This window comes from Hordeum vulgare, chromosome 5H (assembly GCF_904849725.1).
Source record: "Hordeum vulgare subsp. vulgare chromosome 5H, MorexV3_pseudomolecules_assembly, whole genome shotgun sequence".
Classification (NCBI taxonomy): Eukaryota; Viridiplantae; Streptophyta; class Magnoliopsida; order Poales; family Poaceae; genus Hordeum; species Hordeum vulgare.
Window position 1 is genome coordinate 559,075,191 of NC_058522.1, and position 23,054 is coordinate 559,098,244.

General features: G+C 46.1%; 1 protein-coding gene across 1 annotated transcript; it reads right to left on the minus strand.

Annotated features, from left to right (window-relative positions):
- Window positions 1-16,845: 16,845 nt before the first annotated feature.
- Window positions 16,846-20,731, minus strand: LOC123397299 (protein transport protein SEC31-like). Its single transcript, XM_045091906.1, has 3 exons — window positions 19,738-20,731; window positions 19,008-19,297; window positions 16,846-17,280 (listed from the first exon to the last, which is right to left on the minus strand). The coding sequence occupies exons 1-3, from the start codon at window positions 20,729-20,731 to the stop codon at window positions 17,044-17,046; spliced, it is 1,521 nt and encodes a 506-aa protein (XP_044947841.1). The 3' UTR covers window positions 16,846-17,043.
- Window positions 20,732-23,054: the final 2,323 nt, after the last annotated feature.

The window sequence follows — 23,054 nt, forward strand, 5'->3', positions numbered from 1 at the left end:
TCTTCATCATTTAACACGGTGCTTGGGTTAGCCTTGACTTTGAAGGGAGGAAATTCATGGGACTTTTCATAATCTTTAGACATGTCTGTCTTGCCCTCCAATCCCATGACGTCTCTTTTTCCTGAAAGAACTATGTGGCGCTTTGGCTCATCGTATGATGTATTCGCTTCCTTACATTTTCTTTTTCTCGGTTTAGTAGACATGTCCTTCACATAGAAAACCTGTGCCACATCATTGGCTAGGACGAATGGTTCCTCTGCATGCGCAAGATTGTTCAGATCCACTGTTGTCATTCCGTACTGTGGGTCTATCTGTACCCCGCCTCCTGACAGATTGACCCATTTGCACTGAAACAAAGGGACCTTCAAATCATGTCCATAGTCAAGTTCCCATATGTCCACTATGTAACCATAATATGTGTCCTTTCCCCTCTTGGTTGCTGCATCAAAGCGAACACCGCTGTTTTGGTTGGTGCTCTTTTGATCTTGGGTGATCGTGTAAAATTTATTCTCATTTATCTCGTACCCTTGGTAAGTCAATACAGTCAAAGATGGTCCCCTGGAAAACGAGTACAACTCATCAGAAACGGTGTTGTCACACATGAGACATTTTTGCAACCAACTGCTGAAAGTCCTGATGTGTTCAAATGTAATCCAGTCGCCACACTGCTCCGGGTGTATGGAGCTCTGAATATTCTTATGTTCATCGACATACCGGGTCACCAAGGTAGAATTCTGTAGAACTGTGTAGTGTGCTTGAGACCAAGAATGCTCGTCCGTACATATTATTGAGTCCGATCCTAGTGTGCCTTTTCCAGCCAGTCTCCCCTCATACCGCGATTGAGGGAGACCAATCTTCTTAAGGTCAGGAATGAAGTCAACACAAAACCCAATGACATCCTCTGTTTGATGGCCCATGGAGATGCTTGCTTCTCGCCTAGCGCGTTTACGAACATATTTCTTTAAGACTCCCATGAACCTCTCAAAGGGGAACATATTGTGTAGAAATACAGGGCCCAGAACGACAATCTCGTCGACTAGATGAACTAGGACGTGCGTCATGATATTGAAGAAGGATGATGGGCAGCCAGCTCGAAACTAACAAGACATTGCACCAAATCACTCCTTAACCTTGGCAGGATTACTGGATCGATCACCTTATGAGAGATTGCATTGAGGAATGCACATAGCTTCACAATGTCTAATCAAACGTTTTCCGGTAGAAGCCCCCTCAATGCAACCGGAAGCAGTTGCGTCATAATCACATGGCACTCATGAGACTTTAGGTTCTAGAACTTTTTCTCTGCCATATTTAATATTCCCTTTATATTCGACGAGAAGCCAGACGGGACCTTCATACTGAGTAGGCATTCAAAGAAGATTTACTTCTCTTCTTTGGTAAGAGCGTAACTCCATTCGAGGAATGGGAAAAGAAAAGGTTAAAACTCTCTTATCTACGAACCTGGGGTTGTTTGGCAAAAGTCAATGTGCCAATCCCAAAGAAGCGCATTCTAGGACCAAACACTGTGGATTGTGTTTTTCTGGGATATGCTTTTCATAGCATTGGATATAGATTCTTGGTTGTAAAATCTGAGGTATCTGACATGCATGTCGGTACAATCATGGAGTCGAATGATGCGACTTTCTTCGAAGATATCTTTCCCATGAAGGATACAACTACCTCATCTAATCAGGAGATGCCTAATTCATCAAACCATGAATTAGTCACATTTACTGAACCTATCATTTCGACGGAACACTTGGAAAATATTGTGGAGGAGAACAATGAAGTTCCTACCAGGAGCAAGAGACAGAGGACTACAAAGTCCTTTGGTGATGAGTTTCTTGTGTATCTCAGAGATGACACTCCCAGTTCTATTTCAGAGGCCTATGCGTATGAAGATGCTGACTACTGGAAGGAGGCAGTCCGTAGTGAGATGGATTCCATCTTGGCAAATGAAACTTGGGAGATCACTGATCGTCCTTATGGGTGCAAACCTATAGGATGCAAATGGGTATTCAAGAAGAAGCTTAGGCCTGATGGTACTATCGAAAAGTACAAGGCACGGCTCGTGGCTAAGGGTTATACCCAAAAGGAAGGTGAAGACTTCTTTGTTACTTACACACCCGTGGCTCGACTGACCACTATTCGAGTACTACTTTCACTAGCCGCCTCACATGGTCTTCTCGTTCATCAAATGGATGTTAAGACTGCTTTTCTAAATGGAGAGTTGGATGAGGAAATTTACATGGAACAACCAGATGGGTTTGTAGTACATGGCCAGGAAGGGAAAGTATGCAAGTTGCTGAAATCTCTATATGGACTTAAGCAAGCACCAAAGCAGCGGTATGAGAAGTTTGAAAGAACTCTAACTACTGCAAGCTTTGTAGTAAACGAAGCTGATAAATGTGTGTACTATCGCCATGGTGGGGGCGAGGGAGTTATCCTTTGCTTGTATGTTGATGACATACTGATTTTCGGAACAAATCTGAATGTTATTAAAGAGGTCAAGGATTTCCTATCTCAATGTTTTGAGATGAAGGATTTAGGAGTGGCTGATGTCATTCTGAACATCAAGTTGTTGAGAGACGAAGATGGTGGGATTGCATTGCGTCAATCTCATTATGTGGAAAAGATCTTGAGTCGCTTTGGGTATAGTGACTGCAAGTCCTCTCCCACACCATATGATGCGAGCGTGCTGCTTCGAAAGAATCAAAGAATTGCTAGAGATCAATTGAAATATTCTCAGATTATTGGCTCGCTTATGTACTTAGCCAGTGCTACAAGACCTGACATCTCTTTTGCTGTTAGCAAACTGAGTCGGTTTGTCTCAAAACCAGGAGATGTGCATTGGAAAGCTCTAGAGAGAGTTTTGCGTTATTTGAAAGGCACTGCAAATTATGGAATTCACTATACTGGAAACCCAAAGGTGCTTGAAGGGTATAGTGATTCAAACTGGATCTCTGATGCTGATGAGATAAAGGCCACTAGCGGATATGTATTCACTCTTGGAGGTGGCGCTGTTTCTTGGAAGTCTTGCAAGCAAACGATCTTAACAAGGTCAACAATGGAAGCAGAACTCACATCACTAGATACAGCTACGGTCGAAGCAGATTGGCTTCGTCGGCTCTTGAGTGACTTGCCGGTTGTTGAGAAACCAGTACCTGGTATCCTTATGAACTGCGACAATCAAACTGTGACCATGAAAGTGAGCAACTCAAAGGATAACATGAAGTCATCAAGACACATTCAGAGAAGGTTAAAATCTGTCAGGAAAATGAGAAACTCCGGAGTTATTGCATTGGATTATATCCAAACATCTAAAAATCTGGCAGATCCTTTTACTAAGGGTCTATCACGTAATGTGATAGATAATGCATCGAGGGAGATGGGTATGAGACCCACAATTTGAGTTGTTCATAGTGGTAACCTATTCTTTGTGATCGGAGATCCCGTGAATTAGATGTGGAAGACAAGCTGTTGGTCAACTGAGAGGAAAGTATCCTTATCATTAATGATACCACTCCCTGAAGATGCAATACTTTTCTAAACTGCATGGCAGGTTGATATACATCTTAATATGTTCTAAGTTGCTTACTGAAGTAGAGATGTTGTCCTGCAGAACATCTTTTGAAGAACATACCTATATGAGTCAGATTGTTAAATGTCGCAATCTATGAGAGTAGGGTGCTCTCTAGTATACTCACGAAAGGTCTCGGAGTATGACGCATAAGCTCCATCCGCAGGGAAGTCCCACGACAGCCTAGTATCGGTCAAGGATATGTGGGAAGCTAGATTCGCAGAAAACTTGCAGTTCAAGGCCTAGTCCACTGTTCAAGTTGCTTACTAGTGTAGCATAGAGTTCTAGGTGGAAGTTCAACTTAACAGTCTCCACTGCAGTATCGGTATATAAAACAGTGTTTTGGAACCAAAGGCAAATTTTGTGTGCCCCTGGGATCTGGTGGGGGATTGTTGAAATTTTGTGTATTTATGGGCCAGCCCAATATGTAATTTCAGAAATTCCTAATAAATCCTAGAGGCCCACGCAACCCATTTGTGCAAGGCAAGAGGTGGAAATGTTTAGTCCCACATTGCTAGTTTAGTGGGAGTTGGACCTTCTTGTTCGCTTCACATCCCGTCGCTGGCCTCTCGCCTCCTTCTCCTGCGCCTATAAAAGAGAGGTCGCTCCTCTCCAGAGAGAACGCATCAGAAGTTCCCACTCGCCACCGGTTCTTCTCTCTGTGCTGCTGCTACATTCTTCCTCATCCCGTCATGCGGCGTGCACCGTTCGTCGGGACAGTAGGCCTCCGAAACTCCGTCTCTTCGAGTCCTGTATGGGAGAAGGGCGATAAGGTTTTTGGGGAGCGCTCAACGCGACTACTGGCTTCCATCACGGACACCGACGATCTCTTCCCGGACGACGACTACTTCCCTGACGTCGACCACCTCTTCGGTACCATGGCCAACGACAACGCCAACACCAATCCTCCTGCTGCTGCAACTCAGTACGTACTCATGTGCTTCTTCTTTGAATTCCTATCACACCTTTTTGCTATAGTTTCTCTGCTAAATATGTTCCGTTTCTACTCATTACTCCATATGATACCTTGTCTTTGTAGAACAGTTATACATATGCTCTTTTCTGGATCCTACGTACACATGTCTTTTGTCTTCTCATCTCTATATAGCTTGCCTTCTTTCGTTGTTGTTATGTTGATTATGTTTTTCCTAGTTTTTCCTGTAATAAAATTCTATGATAAATTGCTCATATTTTCAACAATGTTTTCCCCCATGTAACGTGCCTATATTGGCTTGGGATGGTATAGTTATCAAATCTTCTAACCCGTTGCTGATTTTACATTGATGCATCACCCTCGTAATATTTTTGTATCTATATGGCATCATGAATATATGCTCCATAGTCCGTCATTAACATTGCTTACGGCTTTGCCGTACGACATGTATACTCACAATTGCATGATTATTATGATTAACAAAGATTTACATAAAGCAATCTTAAATAGTACACCTTTGCAAAGAAATTGTGCAGTTCATGATGTTGTAGAAGAGGCGCGGGACCCATGAACGGTAGTCATTTTTTCCAACAATAAAATTCAAAAGGTATTACTCCCAAAAATATATTTTTTGAGATTTATCATGATATATAGAAAAAGTTCCTATGATTTATAAACCAAAAAACAAAAAACAAAACATAGTGGCATGCACCAATGTGCGGGGAGGATCTTGAATCTACTCTATATAGTATAAATGATATCTTGATCTGATAAAATATTTACTAGTATATTTACTATATACTACCCAGAATAATATAGTGTTCTTAAAGCCTGTTTAGCAACTCCTTCCTAAACTAACAAAAATGTATGAGTTCGGTTCGACCCTGCCAATCTGGACTATCCAAAAATATTTGGTTATGACCAATAAAATAAGTTGAACGTTGAACCCTATAATCATTCATGCACTAATTTATAGTTGGGTGTGTAATTCCTCTCTCATTTTCACGGTTAATTTCTTGTACACCTCCCCTGTGTCCAAAGTTACATCATATTACTCTCTCGATATGTTCCATTTGTTACCTACTGGAGGCTAATACATTTGTTATGTTACGTATATTGAATGATCATAGATTATTAATAGTTTTAATAGGGATCAAGGGCTAGTATTTTCTGATTAAAGCTTCAATATGACCCATATATGAAAATATATTGTACACAATAACTAAGAGTATTGTTAGGAATTGAACCGTAGCTGTGCTCTTTATTTTCCCGAGTCAATAAAATAACAGAAACCTAAAAAGGTATTTCTAATTGCGAGGTATATATAGTACTACAAATGTATTTGTCCATATTGCTGACCAAGTGATGAATAGGAAGGGCGTAGCATTGTGTACCGTTCTAATATGTAACACTAAATAGCAAGCGTGTACACCGGCCCGTCCATATAGTTGATCAAGTGATGAATCAAAACAGATTTCCAATGGTGGATTGCTACTTGTGGATACTTTTTACAACAACAACATGCACGTAGCCAACCTCCTGATCGACTCTCTATCACATAGAGCTAACTGCAGTCACCTAAACATGCATGTAAATGTACGACAACCTCGGCTGTCTATTGCATTCCCGATCGTTTCTCGTGTACCGCGTGTGTGTGGTACGTTTAGCCGGCGCCCCGCGACCAATCATTCGGCTAGCTAGATTTACACGAGAGCAGAATCCATTACGTTTGGCTGGCGGCCAATCATTCAGCTAGCTAGCTTTGCATGAGAGAGAATCAATTGTTACAGTTGCGTCGAATATTGATGTACGAGTTGGGTTACATATGGACTTGATGTTGTGGTGTGGGTATGATACATGTAGTGTCGTAGTCGGACACGTCGTATCCTTGGCCTTTTATATATGAGGAGGCAACCCATGTTGTAACCTATGACGACTAGATAGCGACAGGATCGTAAGGGGGAGCCGACGGTTTGTGCCGACGCCCGGGTGGTCAGTGTTACGGTATCTCGAGGAGGAGCGCCCGTAGTCATTGCCCCGGGAAGTAGGCGAGTTCGTCGAACCTCGTTAACAAGTCTCCGTGTCGTTATCGTGCTATGCTTGTTTGTTCCTCGATGGATCGACCGCGTACCTCGAATTTATTCTAACAAGTGGTATCATGAGCAAGGTTACGAGGAGGTCGTCGTTCGTTGATCTAGAGATGGAGAAGCAGTCACGTGGTGGTTGGATGTCTAGGCGGTGGTGAGTTGCAGCAGCAGGCCGTGTGATCGGCGACTCGCGAGATGGAGCTGTTAGCTGTGGCTCAAGAGAAGAAGCCGCACGGCTGCAGGCAGGCAAAGTCGAGGATCGTGTACAACCAGGACAACAGGTGAGCGTGTACGGCGTACGGAGGCGCGCAAGACCAGGATTGTATACAACCAGGACACCAGGTACTGTTCAGGATTTATTTGAAGACAAAACGGGACCGAGTCCTGAAGGGAATCGTCGCCGAGTCGAAGTGCTGGACCGTGGCGATGCAGTGTTAGAAGATAACTTGGCCAGCCACTTCTATCGCATGCATGGCTTATTCATGCAAGGCATCTTCTCAGTCATGCCTACAATTTAGGATCGCTAACCGATTCCGTTGTAGCTACTGCGTGCGTGTGTATGTCTTCTCTCCCATTCTCTGTACCTTTATATAATGTACTTCCTGAAGATCAATAACACACGTTGGTTCTCATCTCCATTCATGCATACAAAATACATTCAACATGGTATCAGTTTAGGTCCTCTCGCCTCCATGCCCCCCACCACAGCCGCCGCCGATGCGGCCACCGCTGCATCCCTCTCCTCCTCCTCCTCCTCTTCCTCCTCTGAGCTCGCCGGCCTCTCCTCCTCCGGCCCCAACCCCTACGCTCTCGGCCTCTTCGGCATCCGCGCCGTCATCGACTACAAGCTCGATCTCCACACCGGCCCCTACTCCACCTGGCACGACGACATGGAGCTGCAGGTCGCCAAGTTCGGCCTCCTCGACCACCTGGCTCCCGGCGCCACCGCCCCGCCCGGCGACACCACCTGGCGTCTCCTCGATCTCGACATCAAGTCCTGGATCCTGGCCACCATCTCCGACGAGCTCGAGGCCATGGTCAAGGGCAACTCCTCCGCCCGTGACGTGTGGGTCGCTCTCGCCGCCATCTTCACCGGCAACCGGCGCGCTCGCCAGATGCAACTCACCACCGAACTCCTGCACCAAGTCCAAGGCACACAACCCGTCGCCTCCTACTGCGGCCACATCAAGGCCATCGGCAACGCGCTCGCCGACGTCGCGCTGCCCCAGACGGACGACGCGCTGATCGTCGCCCTCATCCGCGGCCTCCACGCCTGTCACAAGATGACCGCCAAGATCATCCATCGGGAGTCGGCCACGATCTCCTTCGCCGAAGCGCAGAACATGCTCGTCCAGGACGAGACGATGGAGCAGTCCTCCGATCGGCTCGCCACCAACACCGCCCTTCTCGTGGCCCATCGCCCCGTGTCCACCGGCAGCCACGGCGGTTAGGGCTCTTATGGCCCATCCGGCGCCTCCTCCAACCCCAACACCGGCGGCTCCGGCGGCCCTAGCTCCCCGTCGACGAACCAGGGCAAACCGAAGCGGAAGCGCTTCAGCAACCATGGCGGCTACGGCTCCGGCTCCGGCTGGACTCCTCCCAACGGCGTTCGTCCCTGGACCGGCGTCGTTCAAGCCTGGCCGCAGCAGATCAATCCTCCTCGTCCCGCCGGCGCCCCCGGGATCCTTGGCTCTCGCCCTCCCACACAACAGGCGTACACCATGTACGCCCCGCTCCACCCCCATGTGCCTTACGCCGCACCACTGGGCTTCTCGCCCCTGCCGACCGGCACGCCACCTGCGCCTCCACAAGTTGCTCCGCCTCCACTAGCTTTCCATCCCCAGGCAGCACCAAGCTTTGAGCAGTCCGCCCTGATCGTTGCCCTGCAGGACATGTCCCTCGCCTCGTCCGGCGGCTGGTACGCCGACTCCGGCGCCTCTGCTCACTTCTCGGCCACGCCAGGTACTCTCTCTCACTCTACACATGTTGACAATCATTCCCCGGTTATCGTTGGTAATGGCGACCACCTCCCTGTCACCCATCTTGGTTACACCTCCATCCCCTCCCTCTCCCGCCCTCTATACTTACAACGTGTCCTTGTTGCACCCCACATCATCAAGAATTTACTCTCCGTTCGTCGCTTCACCATTGATAACCTTGTCTCTATGGCTTTTGATCCATTTGGTGTCTCTGTGAAGGATCTTCGCACGGGAGCTCTTCTTCTGCGATGTAACAGCACCGGCGATCTCTACCCGCTCTTCCCGTCGGCCTCCACCGACCCGACCGTCGCGCTCCTCACCGCCGCCTCCAACATATGGCACCGCCGCCTCGGCCATCCTGGCGCCTCCTCTAGTTTCAATAAATCATTTCCTTGTAATAAACTCGACGGTTTGTGTCATGCTTGTCAACTAGGAAAGCACACGCGCCTCCCTTTCAACTCATCAACTAGTACCACTTCCGCTGCATTTGAACTTGTACACTGTGATCTATGGACTGACCCTGTACCCAGTATTTCCGGTTGCAAGTATTATTTGATTATCGTTGATGATTTTACCCATTTCATGTGGAGCTTTCCTATGCGTTTTAAATCCGACGTTCACCCCACTCTCTCCCACTTTCACGCCTTTATCCGAACCCATTTCCACTACTCTATTGGAACCATCCAATGCGACAACGGCAAAGAGTTCGACAACGTCGCCAACCGTACATATCTTGCTCCCTTTGGGACTACCCTTCGTTTTTCCTGTCCTTACACCTCTCCTCAAAATGGGAAAGCGGAGCGTGCCATTCGCACAACCAACGACGTCATTCGCACCATCCTCATTCAAGCTTCTATGCCTCCACCATATTGGGCCGAAGCCCTCACCACCGCCACTCACCTTCTCAACATTCGCCCCACCAAACCCTTATCTTTCTCCACACCGCATGAAGCATTATTTCATGTCCCTCCATGTTACGACCATCTTCGCGTCTACGGTTGCCTTTGCTTCCCCAACATCACCGCCCAAACCCCCCACAAGCTCGCTCCTCGCTCCATTGCCTGCGTTTTCATCGGCTATGCCACTGAACACAAAGGTTACCGCTGCCTCGACCCGCAATCCAACCGCGTCTACACCTCTCGTCATGTCACCTTCGACGAGCACATCTTTCCTTTCTCCGCTTCCTACACTCCCGAGCCCTCCTCCTACACTTTTCCTCACCACCACGCTAACTCCCTTCTCCCAGGCGCCATTTCCCCCTCGCTTGACCCTGCCTCTCCTCCACCCGCGCCTGCTCCACCCACGTCCGGTGCACCACCTCCACTGCATGGCCCCGGTCCCAGCACCCATGCAGCCCAACCAGCGCCTGCCTCCCCCGCGTCCGGTGCATCCCCTCCCCTGCATGGCCCCGGTTCCCACACCCATGCAGCCCACCCAGTACACGCCACGTCGCCCCCTTCCCCATCCCACCCAACCGGTCCCGCCTTTCCCCTGCATGCCTTCGGTTCCCGCGCCCATGCAACCCATCTCCCGCCCACCCCATCCCACGAGCCTGGCACCGCATCACCACCTTCCTCCCAGCCATGCAACTCCTGCCTCTCCTCCTCCCGGTGCATCCTCTTCACCACCCCGCGACCATCATGTGCGCCGGCCCCCCTACCCATCTAAGCCGCCGCCCGCTCCTTCTTCGATCCGCACTCGCTCGCAGGCCGACGTCTTTCGCCCCAGGAAGATCTTCGATCTCTCCGTCACCACGCCTCCCTCTCCCATTCCCCGCAACTTTCTCGCCGCTCTGCTTGACAGCAACTGGTCCCACGCCATGCGCGTCGAGTTCAGCGCTCTCCAACAGAACAACACTTGGACGCTCGTTCCCAAGCCTCCCGGCGCCAACGTTGTCTCCGGCAAATGGGTCTTTCGCCACAAGTTCCACTCCGATGGCTCGCTCGCTCGCCACAAAGCCCGTTGGGTCGTCCGCGGTTTCTCTCAAGAATACGGGATCGACTACGATGAAACCTTCTCCCCCGTCGTCAAACCAGCCACCATTCACATCGTCCTCTCTCTCACTGTTTCGTCCGACTAGCCGATTCATCAACTCGACGTTAAAAACACTTTCCTCCACGACAATTTGTCCAAAACCGTTTACTGCCAGCAACCCCACGGCTTTGAAGACGCCAGTCACCCCACTCATGTTTGCCTTCTTCAAAAAACTTTATACGGGTTAAAACAGGCTCCCCGCGCTTGGTTCACCCGGTTCGCTTCCTTCCTCTCCACCATTGGTTTTTCTGCATCCAAATCTGACTCCTCTCTCTTTTACTTACACTCCACCTCTGCCACCATCTATCTCCTGCTCTATGTCGACGATATCGTTCTCACCGCCTCTTCCCCCGACTTCCTACAGCAGATCATCTCCACTCTTAGCTCCGAGTTCTCTATGACTTACCTTGGCCCTCTCAGCCACTTTCTTGGCATCGCCGTCTCTCGCACATCCGGCGGCCTGCATCTCTCTCAGCGTCAGTACGCTCTTGAGCTTGTCCAGCGCGCCGGTATGGCTAAGTGCAACCACATCTCGACTCTCATCGATTTTGACTCCAAGATTTCTATCAACGACGACGATCTTTTAGACAAACCCTCTGAATACCGTAGTCTCACCGGCGCTCTCCTATATATCACCCTTACCCGTCCTGACATCACCTACGCTGTTCAGCAGGCCTGTTTGTTCATGCATGCTCCCCGCACCGCCCACCTAAACCTCGTTCGCCGGATCGTTCGTTATGTCAACCACACTCTTCATCACGGTACTTTCATCTCCCCAGCATCGACACACTCCCTTGTCGCTTATTCTGACGCCGATTGGGCTGGCTGCCCCGACAATCGCCGTTCCACTACAGGACTCTGTGTCTATCTCGGTGACAATCTTATTTCGTGGTCGTCCAAACGCCAACTAACCGTGTCCAGGTCTAGTGCTGAGGCAGAATACCGCGCCGTCGCCCACGTCGTGGCTGAGACATGCTGGATTCGGCAACTACTCCAGGAACTACACCGACCGCTCGACAGAGCTTCCGTGGTTTATTGCGACAACGTGTCTGCCGTTTATCTCAGTGCCAACCCTGTGCAGCATCGCCACATGAAACACATCGAGATCGACATTCATTTTGTTCGCGACAAGGTTCAGGTTGGTGAAGTTCCTGTTCTTCATGTACCAACATCCATGCAGTTCACCGACGTCCTCACCAAGGGCCTCCCCTCTTCGGCATACCTGGAATTTCGCAACAGTCTCACCATCCGTGAACCTCCCGTTGTGACTGTGGGGGGGGGGGTGTTAGAAGATAACTTGGCAGCCACTTCTACCATATGCATGGCTTATCCATGCAAGGCATCTTCTCAGTCATGCCTACAATTTAGGATCGCTAACCGATTCCGTTGTAGCTACTGTGTGCGTGTGTATGTCTTCCCTCCCATCCTCTGTACCTCTATATAATGTACTTCCTGAGGATCAATAACACACGCTGGTTCCCATCTCCATTCATGCATACAAAATACATTCAACATGCAGTATAAAAGCAAGCAGCAGGCGAACGAGACGAGAGACGCAACAGATCAATCGGCAAAAGGAAAAAGTCCATTGATACGCAGCAGTACATCGGAAAGCATCAGGCTTTGGTAAAGCAAAGTAGCATCAAGCGTCCTAATTTGTGCCTAGGAATAGACCACGTGGAAGGCCAATTTATCTTTTGGTGGATTGCTACTAGTGCACGGAGGCGAGACCACGTGGGTTTTGCTAGTGTAGTTCGGCATCACGGGGATAACTCATGTATTTCTTTTCACACAGTCAGTCGTACAAAGAACCATGACGCCAGTGGGTACCAGGTTTGAGGTGGAGAAGTTCAACGGGACTGGAAGCTTTGGGTTATGGTAGACAAGGGTGAAAGATTTGTTGGCACAACAGGGATGCTTGAAGGCGTTGTTGCAGGAAGCCAAGCCAGCTAAGATGGAGGCTGAGGACTGGGAGGAGTTACAGTTGAGGACAACCAGAACTATACGGCTGTGTCTGTTGGATCAGGTTATTTATCATGTGATGGATGAGAATTCGCCGAAGCAGATCTAGGAGAAGATGGAAAGTCAATTTATCTCAAGACTGCGACGACCAAGGTGTATCTGAAGCAAAATTTGTATGGGATGAAGATGCAGGAGGGGTCGGATCTTGTGGAATATATGAACGCCTTTAATCAAGTCGTGACGGATCTAGCACGCTTGAGTGCAGCGATTGACGGCCAGGATAGGGCAATTCTGCTTCTTTGTTCATTGCCATCATCCTATGACCATTTGATCACTACTTTGACGCACGACAAGGAGGGAAGAACAAGAAAAAAAAAGAACATACAGTGTCACAAGTGTAAGTAGAGGGGACATATTAAAAAGGACTGTCCAGAGCTCAATGGTGGGTCAAGTGCTAATATGGCAATTCATGGTGATGACTCAGACAACAGTAGTGATGCCCTTATAGTATCAGACAAGCGGTCAACCAAAAATGAAGCGTGGATGTTGGATTCAACTTGCTCTTTTCATGCGACTCCCAACAAGGAGTGGTTCTCTTTGTACAAATCTGATGATTTTGGTTTAGCCTATATGGGCGATGACACTGGTTATCGTGTTGCTGGAGTAGGTGACATTAAAATCAAGATGTTTGACGGAGTTGAGCGGATGCTTCGGGGAGTCAGGCATGTGCCGGGGCTAAGGAGAAATCTAATTTCGCTTGGAGTTTTTCATGATGGTGGTATGGTATTCCGTTGTGATCGGGATAAGAAGACCGTGGAAATCATAAAAGATGAGGTGACCGTGATGATTGGAGCGAGGACGGTTTCACATCTTTACAAGTTGCAAGGAAGCACTATTGCAGGTGGAGTCACGAAGACTGGAGTTGCAGGAGTAGCAGCGGGATCCCACGAAGGCGGCTGGTCTGGGGTAGACTCGTCGGATAGCTCTCGGTAAGCTACAAAGAAGACAACACAAGTACGGAGTACATGGAAGTTTGATGCATGGACAAATTCAAAGTGGTGAAAATATTCGTCAAGATGAAGTTTGTTAGAGTTGTGTCGAATATTGATGTACGAGTTGGGTCACATGTGAACTTGGTGTTGTAGTGTGGGTAGGATACATGTAGTGTCGTAGTCGGACACGTCGTACCCTTGGCCTCTTATATATGAGGAGGCACCCCACGTTGTAACCTATGACGACTAGATAGCGACAGGATCGCAATGGGGAGCCGGCGGCTTGTGCCAACGTCCGGGTGGTCGGTGTTGAGGTATCTCGGGGAGGAACACCCGTAGTCATTGTTTCGGGGAATAGACGAGTTCGCCGAACCTCGTTAACAAATCTCGATGTCGTCATCATGTTATGCTTGTTTGTTCCTTGATGGATCAACCGCGTACCTTAAATTTATTCTAACATCAATTAAGTTTGGCCGACGGCCAATCATTCAGTTGGCTTTGCATGAGAACAGAATTGATTACGTTTGGCCGGCCGCAATTATTCAGCCAGCTAGGTTTGCATGAGAGTACTCCATCTTAGTTTATAAGTCCGGCACGTGTATCTAAATCGTTAATTTAATAACTTAATGATAAGCACATATTACAAAAAATATATCATTAAATTTTTTAGATGTTTTATTTCCTAATAACATAATTTTATATTAAACAATAAATTTTATATAAATTAAATTAACGATCAAGATACACGTGTGTGTCTTTTAAACTGTGACAGAGGTAGCCTAAATGAGGCTTACTTTGGACGGAAGCTGAATCGATTAGCATTGGTTGAGGGCCTCCTCAAGTTTGCCACGGATCTAGCCACGTAGGTATTCATGCTCTTCTTGCCCTCCGATTGTCCGCGAGTGGGTTCGCTAGCTCTTTTAGGTTTAGAGCCCTTGATCCACAGCACCATAGATCAGATGTAAAAGTTAGGAAAGATATAACATTCCTCGACGTAAGCTAATGAAGACGGGCCCGTATGTTGGACGTGTTTCAAGCTTGATGTCACAGGTTGGTAATTTTCTTTTAACTTTACACGTTACAAAGATCAAACGGCTCCAATACTTCCATATATAACGGTCCATCAGATGAAGGGCTGATATGTTCTGATTAACGTGGGATTTTCTAGCAAATCTCTCTATTTTCCTCCTTATTTTTCTTTTAATATATAATAGAAGATAGATGGCCAGCAAAAAGACTGAGAGAAGTGAGAAACGTCATTTCTACACAAAGAAAAGACACTTGCGTTAAAAAAGATAAATAGAAAAGACAAATAGAAGAGAGAAAAAGTCATTTCTATGCCAAATGGCATGCATTTGTGCCAATGCCATTGAAAACCGACACCTCATATATCAGAAAAGACACTTATGCTAGAGGGTGTGTAGCTACCACCATGTATAAAAAATCGTCTCTTTACAAATATATTATCTTGGACATTTTTTATTATTGTGAATATCCATTAATTATTTTCAAACATGATCAAATAGTTGAAGGTGGACAAGGAAGACAACGTAATGGTTATGTTTGGATATATTTGCATAGGAGTTATATTGTTTTGGATCCTCCAACATGTGGTGCTTGTTTAGAACCTTTTGCTAGCCAAAACTTCATACTAAGTAGAGATACTACTTTTGCATCCAAATCCTTGAACCAAGTTTCTTTCATGAGAGTCCATCATACCTACCTATATATGATATTTCACTGCCATTCCAAGTAAATTTGTATGTGTCACCTCTAAAAATTCAAATAAACATCCGTTTTGTGTGCTCGTGCCGCTCATGGAGCGAAGGAGAACATGGGTTGAGTGTTTATTCACCTCATGGTACCGCTCGTACCGCTCATCCTTTTTTTACTTTGACTTGATAACGAATTGAAATTGTTTGGTGACTAAGAACATGGATTGCTAACTTTCAAGAGAATGCATTGTTTGAACCATGACATGTGAATTGATTGCTACTCAACCATGATGATTTTTATGAAAAGTTGATGGTTATGATGCTAGAAAAAGTAATTAAAATCGATCAAATATACTATGCTAGCATTCACACTTCATAGATTATTTTTTATCATTACTTATTCGAGGATGAATAGGAATTAAGCTTGGGGATGCTGATACGTCTTCAACGTATTGATAATTTATGATATTCATGCCATGTTTACCTATGCTTACAATAATTTTATATGTTTTTTATGCACTTTATATGATTTATTTAGAACTAACCCAGACTGACGTTGTTTTCAGCAGAATTATCATGGTGTTGTTTTTTGCAGAAAATGAAAGGTCTTGGAATCGGTCGAAACTTTTTATATATTTTTTAAAGGAAATAAGAAATATTGGAGCGAAGAACCACCGGAGGAGAGCCACATGTGGGCCACAAGCCAACAGGGCGCAACCTACTGGTGGCTTGTGAGGCTCACGTGGCTCCGTTTGGCGTGATTCCAACACTGAAAAATCCTATGTATATCAGAAACCCCGGAAATAAAGAAAGAACTTCCGCTCCGCCACTGCAACTCTCTGTATCGACGAAAAACCCATGTGGTGCCTTTCCTTTTATTTTTAATTTATATTTGTCAAACTGTACATCTGCCACTACTTATCGCTTGCAAGTACCGAGTTCAAGGGGATTGACAACCCTCTTGTCCGTGTTGGGTGCAAATGTATCTCTTTTGTGTGTAGCCATTGAGGACGGGAAATTACGTGGTTCTCCCATTGGTTCGATAACCTTGGTTCCCACTGAGGGATATACTTCCTCTAATGTGGTGCATCATCCCCTCCTTTTCGGAAAAAAATCCAACACATATCACAAGTATTAATAGCCTGCCCGGACGTTTGAGACGAGTATGAGGGGTCTGGTTGTAGATACTCTAAAGCACTTTTTAAACATAAAGTTACACCGGGCCCTGAACCACCAGACGACCAGCGCTGCCGCCAGAACGATTCATGTCACCACTCTTACACCAGAGCCAGCCTGACCTTGTCAATGACAGCTGAAAAGACTTTACGCATGTGCCCCTAAGGACCAATGTCCCATTGCCACAATTTGTCGTTGTTGAACCCATCAACCAATCCGACAAAGCTGACACCAATTCTTGTCGTCGCATAAACCTTGCGAGAAACACTAACTTCATCGTTCTGAGGAACCGACATGCATGAATCTACGTTCAACTCAATCTAATCCGCTGCAATGGATGAACTTGGGGAGTATAGACTGACCACCACAATAATAAGAACAAAGAATATATCCTGCTTCTAGTAACAACATAGAAACAAAATTCTCACAACTTATTATCTATGCATTTGGATTTAAACTATGGTTCCTAATTTTAGTATTTATTTTTGAAAAGGTAGGTTTTCCCAGGACAACGGCACCAGAGCCATAAGATCTCTCACATAAAATCTGTACTTTCCACCCGTTTATCCAATGGCCCGGGCGATCTATTGATCTTTGGGATCTCCATGTATAAAGTCATCAAGTGAAAAGTAGCAGTGTTCTTCTGTGCCCAACTCTTGCTCGGGGCCATTCGGTGGATGAATCCCATCAATGGTGTCTTGGCCTCCGCCGCCATTTGCGTCGCCGACGTGTTCATCACCCTCATCTGGTTGATCGACGTCATGCTGGTCTGCTGGTTTATCTTTAGTACGGTACAATTTGCAGAGCACCCACGGGTCAAGCTGCAGCAAAGAGAACATTTTTTCAGCAGAGCAGGTATACTGGAGGAACACGAGCGCATGAGGATTAAACAAGGAAAGACTAATGATGCAAAGATGAGATGGCCATACCAAGAATATGTAAAATTTATGTAAAAAATAAATATGTAAAATTCTAAGGGCATATCTGAATTAGTAGTAAGATTTCTGAAGCACGACAATTGAAAAAGGCACAAAAAAGGACGACAATGAAAATTTGTGCCAGGGGCACTTGACTGTACCGCAGAAAAACATGAGTTTTGTGTGTGGAAAAAGAATGAATTATTTCAATTTATACTAGTACTATAAGTGTATCAGTTTTAAACTTTTAAATCATAAATCCAAGAAGCAATATGGCCCATTGATGGAGGCCATCCGATAGTCTAAATTGTACAGCTACAGTAACCACCCACATACTTGATGTTACAGAAAGAGTCTGTATGCTTTGCTGCTACCATCCAATCTATTTGTGCCGCTCCTCTCACTATGCACACACGCACTAGCAAGCAGTGCACACATTAATCGTGTCAACAAGGCTTTGTTATTATACAACAACGATTTGTTCTAATAGATGCAACTTGGACGTTTGCACGTACAAATATACTACTCCCTCTGTTTTTAAATATAAATCATTTTAAAGATTTCATAGTGAACTACATACGAATGTATATAGACATATTTTAGAGTATAAATTTACTCATTTTCCTTCGTATGTAGACCCTTAGTAAAATCTCTTAAAAGACTACATACGATGAGTGAATGTGTATATTCTTATCCCTCTATTCGTATGTTGTTGCAGTATTTAGGAACGGAGGGAGTAGTATGTTTGAGTCGATGGGATTTCTTTTTTCCAAAAAAAAGGGGTGATGGGATCTCCCCTTCAAAATACCGTGCGTGGGTTTGTTTTTTCTATTGGGAGAGGTGCAGTGTAAAGTTTTTTTTTGTTGGGAGTTGTTCTAATATGGGTATATTAGAATATTTTCCTACAAAATATTTTTCTAACGCCGGATCCATGATCTTTAGTCAATCCGGATAGAAATGTTCTAATAATTTCAATCCTACGAACCATTTCAAAAAAGTTGAAATAAGGCCCAGATGTTTGTCATGCATAAGAAACAAGAGTGAGGACTCTATCCATCCCTTTAAACACCAAAAAACAACACCCACATTGTTACCTTGGGTCTAGCTTATGTGGAGAGTAATACACAAGCTAGCTAGAGAAACGTAATGTAAACTTGCGGTCTTTTCTATCCTAGAGATTTATATACGGTAGTGTTAAAAATCTGATGTTTGATTTTTAACCATAACAAATCTGATGCTTTTGATGGCAAATTACGTTGTTGGGAGCACATTAACTTCCTTCAACAAACATGACAAATCCTTGCCATGCTTAGGTTTCTGCCGGGATTTGTCATTTCCGCTGAAAGAATTCACTACCGGAACAACCGGATATCCCGACGACATAATTTCTCATTCTTCCAACGACATAATGTGGTATAAAAAGGTCAGATTTGCTATGGTTAAAAATCTGACGTGAGTTTGTATAAAAATCCTTTATATTTCCTACTAGATATAAACATAATGCAAACTCAATTTTCAAAACAGCTAGCACCAGACCACTGCGCGCAAATTAGTTATGAACCTCCGAATTACGACATTGGCAGACGAATCATCAAATTGCAAAAGAAAAAAAAAGAGACATAAAAGGTTACCAGCATGGACGAAGGATTAGGGTATTTCTGGTATTCCTCCATGCGGTACTCCTTTATCCTCCAGGGGGTCGACGTCCCCTTTGGCTGGTGGCCGAGCATGAATGTGAGCTCGTTCGTTCTCCCGATCTTAGCATTATTGTTATTCTCATCTTTTACATCCTTCTCTATGCTGGTGGATTTCCAAAAGCCCACTTTTCCGACAGACCGACCCGGCCGGGTGCCATTCTTGTATCTCCGGTTCCTGGATGAGAACACGTACCATACCCCTTCCTGGCCCTTCCCGTACTTTTCTGTAACAAAAAATAAAGAGAGTTGATGAAATATCACAAGGTATTTGCTTTGATCCGTACGTGGTCGTTACTCACATTCCTACGAAAATCAAAAATCCTTTGGTTACTGGGTCTGTTCGATCGGAGATGGAAGCTTGGTATATCTACAACCGGCTTAAATAACGGTCCAGTAATATGATAAGTGGTTAGACATCTAGTCCCATTTTCACCGATTGTGACATCTTTATTTATTTTTGGATTATTTTGCAGTTTTTAATGAGCTTGTTTTAAACTGAAGATTATTTTGTTGTATTCACTAATAAGGAGGCTGCATGCAACATTTTGATGAGAGGCTGAAGGTACTCCTCCTTTTCTATCTAAAAGAAAAGAACTACTATTTGCAATTCGTGTACTCAAAGTAAGCGAGCATCCAGCATGGCAACGTGTGCTCAGTTCATTACCTTGGATCTTGTCGGGATGGTCCTCGAAGACGTCGAACTCCTGGATGAAGTCGACGGGCATCTTCTGGCCGCGATACTTCCTCCTTAGGTACCAAATGATCTCCACGTCCGTCGGCACGAACCGGACGCCCGGGATGTTCGTGTCCGCGTACTCCACCACTTCTTGCTCCTCCTCCTTCTCTTCCTCCGCGCTGCCGGCTCCCACGGTTTCCGTATCCTGCCGGACGATGATGGCAGACGCGGTAGCAGCTTCTTGCTGCCGGCGCCCAGCTGCGGCGGCGGTGTTGGCGACCTTCGATTTGGACTTGGACTTTGCGGTGCTCCCACGAGGCCGGCCACGACGACGGGGTCCTGCTGGCTTGGCCGGCTCAGCTGCCGGCGGTGGTGGCGCCTCCGGGAGTAGGGCGTGCTCTGGAGCGGCTCCCGAGTAGCAGTACTGAGTTTCTCCCATGGTCACCATGGCCGGTGGCTGCTGGCTGTAGTGCGGCGCTGGAGGCATCGCCGGCTGCACGAAAGGTGCAACCGGGGTAGCGCTCAAGCTCAACGGCGGCGGCGGTGAGGCGTCAAAATAATCGCCGAAAAGGCTGGCATTCATGGCGTCGTTGTTGCCGAGCGCAGGGATGTTGTTCAACTCTTCATCTGGCTGCGATGGATAACGAAGCTGTTGTTGCGACGGCGGGGGCATCGCCGGCTGCACGAAGGGTGCAAACGGGGAGGCGCCCAACCCCAACGGCGGCGGCGGCGGCGGCGAGGCGTCAAAATAATTGATATAGCCGAAAAGGCTGCCATTGATGGCGTCCTGGTTGTCGAGGACAGGGATGTTCCACCATTCATCTGGTTGCGATCGATAATGATACGGCGGTGGCAAGAAAGAGGACGGGGACGGCTGCTGCGACGTCGACGGCAATGAGTTGGAGAACGGCGGGGTGGGCTCCGGTGGTGGTGGTGGGGCGCCGGGCACACCGTCGTTTTCGTAAGGACAATTCGTCGCCATTGCCGATCTACATCAAATGTTCTAACACCATCATACCATCGTAATAAATCGATCGATAACTTGTCAACAACATCTCGAATCAGAGGTTTTACGATGCAGCAACAAGATTAGAAACTGGAGTATGTTCCAATTTAGTGCGCGTACGTGGAATCACGTTGTAATAAAACCAAAAAATAATATGGAATGAATTAATCAGGGCAAAGCGGGAGTTGGCGTGCGTACCTGCCGAGTTTAGGTGTACTCGCCAAGGAGACAAACGACTGATGACGTAGAGGAGGAAAACTCCCGATTAACAGAATCGGAAGGCTGGTGCGGACTAAACTATATATATTGCGATTATACAAACGAGGTGTTGTAGTCAATCTCTAAAAACAATTGCTTCTGGGCCTGACCTCCGAACGTAAGGGCCTTAGAAGCATCTCTGGCAGACTGCATATAACACCGACCCGTGAAACACGTTTATAGTTCGCGAAAAATAATTAAGTCAGATCCCGTAAAGTGAACTCGTAAAAATAAATATTCTCTGAATATATCGATTTTAGTTCATTTTTTCTTCTAGTCATCTTCTTCCTCACGTCAATCTGGCTGTCGACGGACAGACGGCTAGGCCGGAGCAGGCGGCGGCCGTCGCCGGACGACGGCTAAGGCGGGGCAGGAAGCGGCCGGACTCCTCCAGGAGCTTGAGCTAGCTAGTTGTTCGAATCGACTCAAGAGAGCTAGCTAGCTAGCGTCGTTGAAATCGGATGGATTCAGCTAGAGCTAGCTATCTTCTTTGAATCGAATCGATTCAGCTAGCTAGGCAGAAAGGCATGGCCAGCGAGCGCAGCGGCCGGGTGGCCGGCTAGCCAGCGGGCGCGACGACCGGGTGGGCGGCCGGAACGCAGCCGGGGACGGGCGAACGGACCAAGTCATGAAGGTTTCGATGATAGTTGGACTTCCGTCGATAGTCTTTCGTGTCTACAGGTCGTCTTCGGATTGTCTCTGAAATCCTTATTTTTACGGGTTTGATGAGGATGTTTTCAGTGCCCCTTAAAAGAATTTACAGTCGCGGCCCCATGCGTGGTCTGATTTGACAACTTTTTTCACGTGGTCCCGTATTTTGACGCTTATTTTACAGTTCAGGGCATTATATGGATCTGCTAGAGATGCTCTAACATATACTCCCTTCGTTTTTTAATATAAGTCTTTTTAAGATTTCACTAGAGAACTACATATGAATGTATATAGACATAATTTAGAATATAGATTCATTTATTTTATTTTGTATGTAGTCCCATAATGAAATCTCTGAAGGGACTTATATTTAGGACCGGGAGGCAGTATTTTATTTCTTTCCATTGGTTTTCTTTTCTGTCGGCTTTTATATGCTTTCCATTTTTCTTTCCACTGTTCTTTTGTAACCTCTTTTATTCATATTTTTCTGAAATTTGCGATCATTTTTTATGTAACCGATATTATTTATAAATTTTGCAAACATTTTCAGAATTATCAGAAAAAAATCACAAAACATAAAATCAGGAATTTTTAAAAATTGGGAACATTTTAAAATCATGAAGGAAAGACCCAGATGCATATTTTGATTAGAAAGAGCAGTGCGATATGATTTAGCACATTCATAACCTCACAGATCCAAAGAGAGTCAAGCTTGCTTTTCTTGAGTTTTTCTAGTTATCCACTTACTTGGTGGAATCAGTTATAGGAGAATCATCTTTGTTGGGTCAAAATCTCATTACAGCGTGTTTGGTTGGGGGTAATTAGAGTTGAGGAATGGAAATTAAAAGGATACAAAACTTTAAATCTATTGTTTGGTTCAGGGGATTGAGAATTTATAAAGGAATAGGCATGGGAATTGAGACTTCAACTTCCACCGTTTTATTAACAGGGGAGGGGGTGGGAGTTGGAAGGGAATTGTTTTAGTGAGTCAATCTTAACCCTTCATCATAACTTATATCCACTCCCTTAGTCTAATCCCTCGTCAATTCCCATGAACCAAACAAGGGAATACAAATTCTCCTCAAATTCTCACATATAATTCCTATCATGTGCCAAATAGGGAATTGGGAGTAAAATGACTCATCCCATGTCTAATCTCAATACAACTCCCTACATTAAACTCCCATTCCTCTTTCCAAATATTGCCAAACACGCTGTTAGTACATGGGAAGGGATGAAGCAGGGGTCGAGACCTACAAAAATATACTCCAACTGCTCACCCAAGGCTCCCGCACAATTGGATAAGGTCCTCTTGAGCTCCAATCGGGCAGCGAAGTGGTTATACCAACAGGCATCGCTTCCTCCCGTCCTCCGAAAAAGGGTTTTTTCC

What these genes read in the sequence shown, in the direction of transcription:
- LOC123397299 (XM_045091906.1), bottom strand. Translation starts at nt 20,731, where the DNA reads ATGGCGACGAATTGTCCTTACGAAAACGACGGTGTGCCCGGCGCCCCA. An exon ending in CCATCCCGACAAGATCCAAG is followed by an intron (nt 19,298 to 19,737) that starts GTAATGAACTGA and finishes TTTTTGTTACAG; the next exon opens with AAAAGTACGGGAAGGGCCAG. An exon ending in CTAATCCTTCGTCCATGCTG is followed by an intron (nt 17,281 to 19,007) that starts GTAACCTTTTAT and finishes TCTTTGCTGCAG; the next exon opens with CTTGACCCGTGGGTGCTCTG.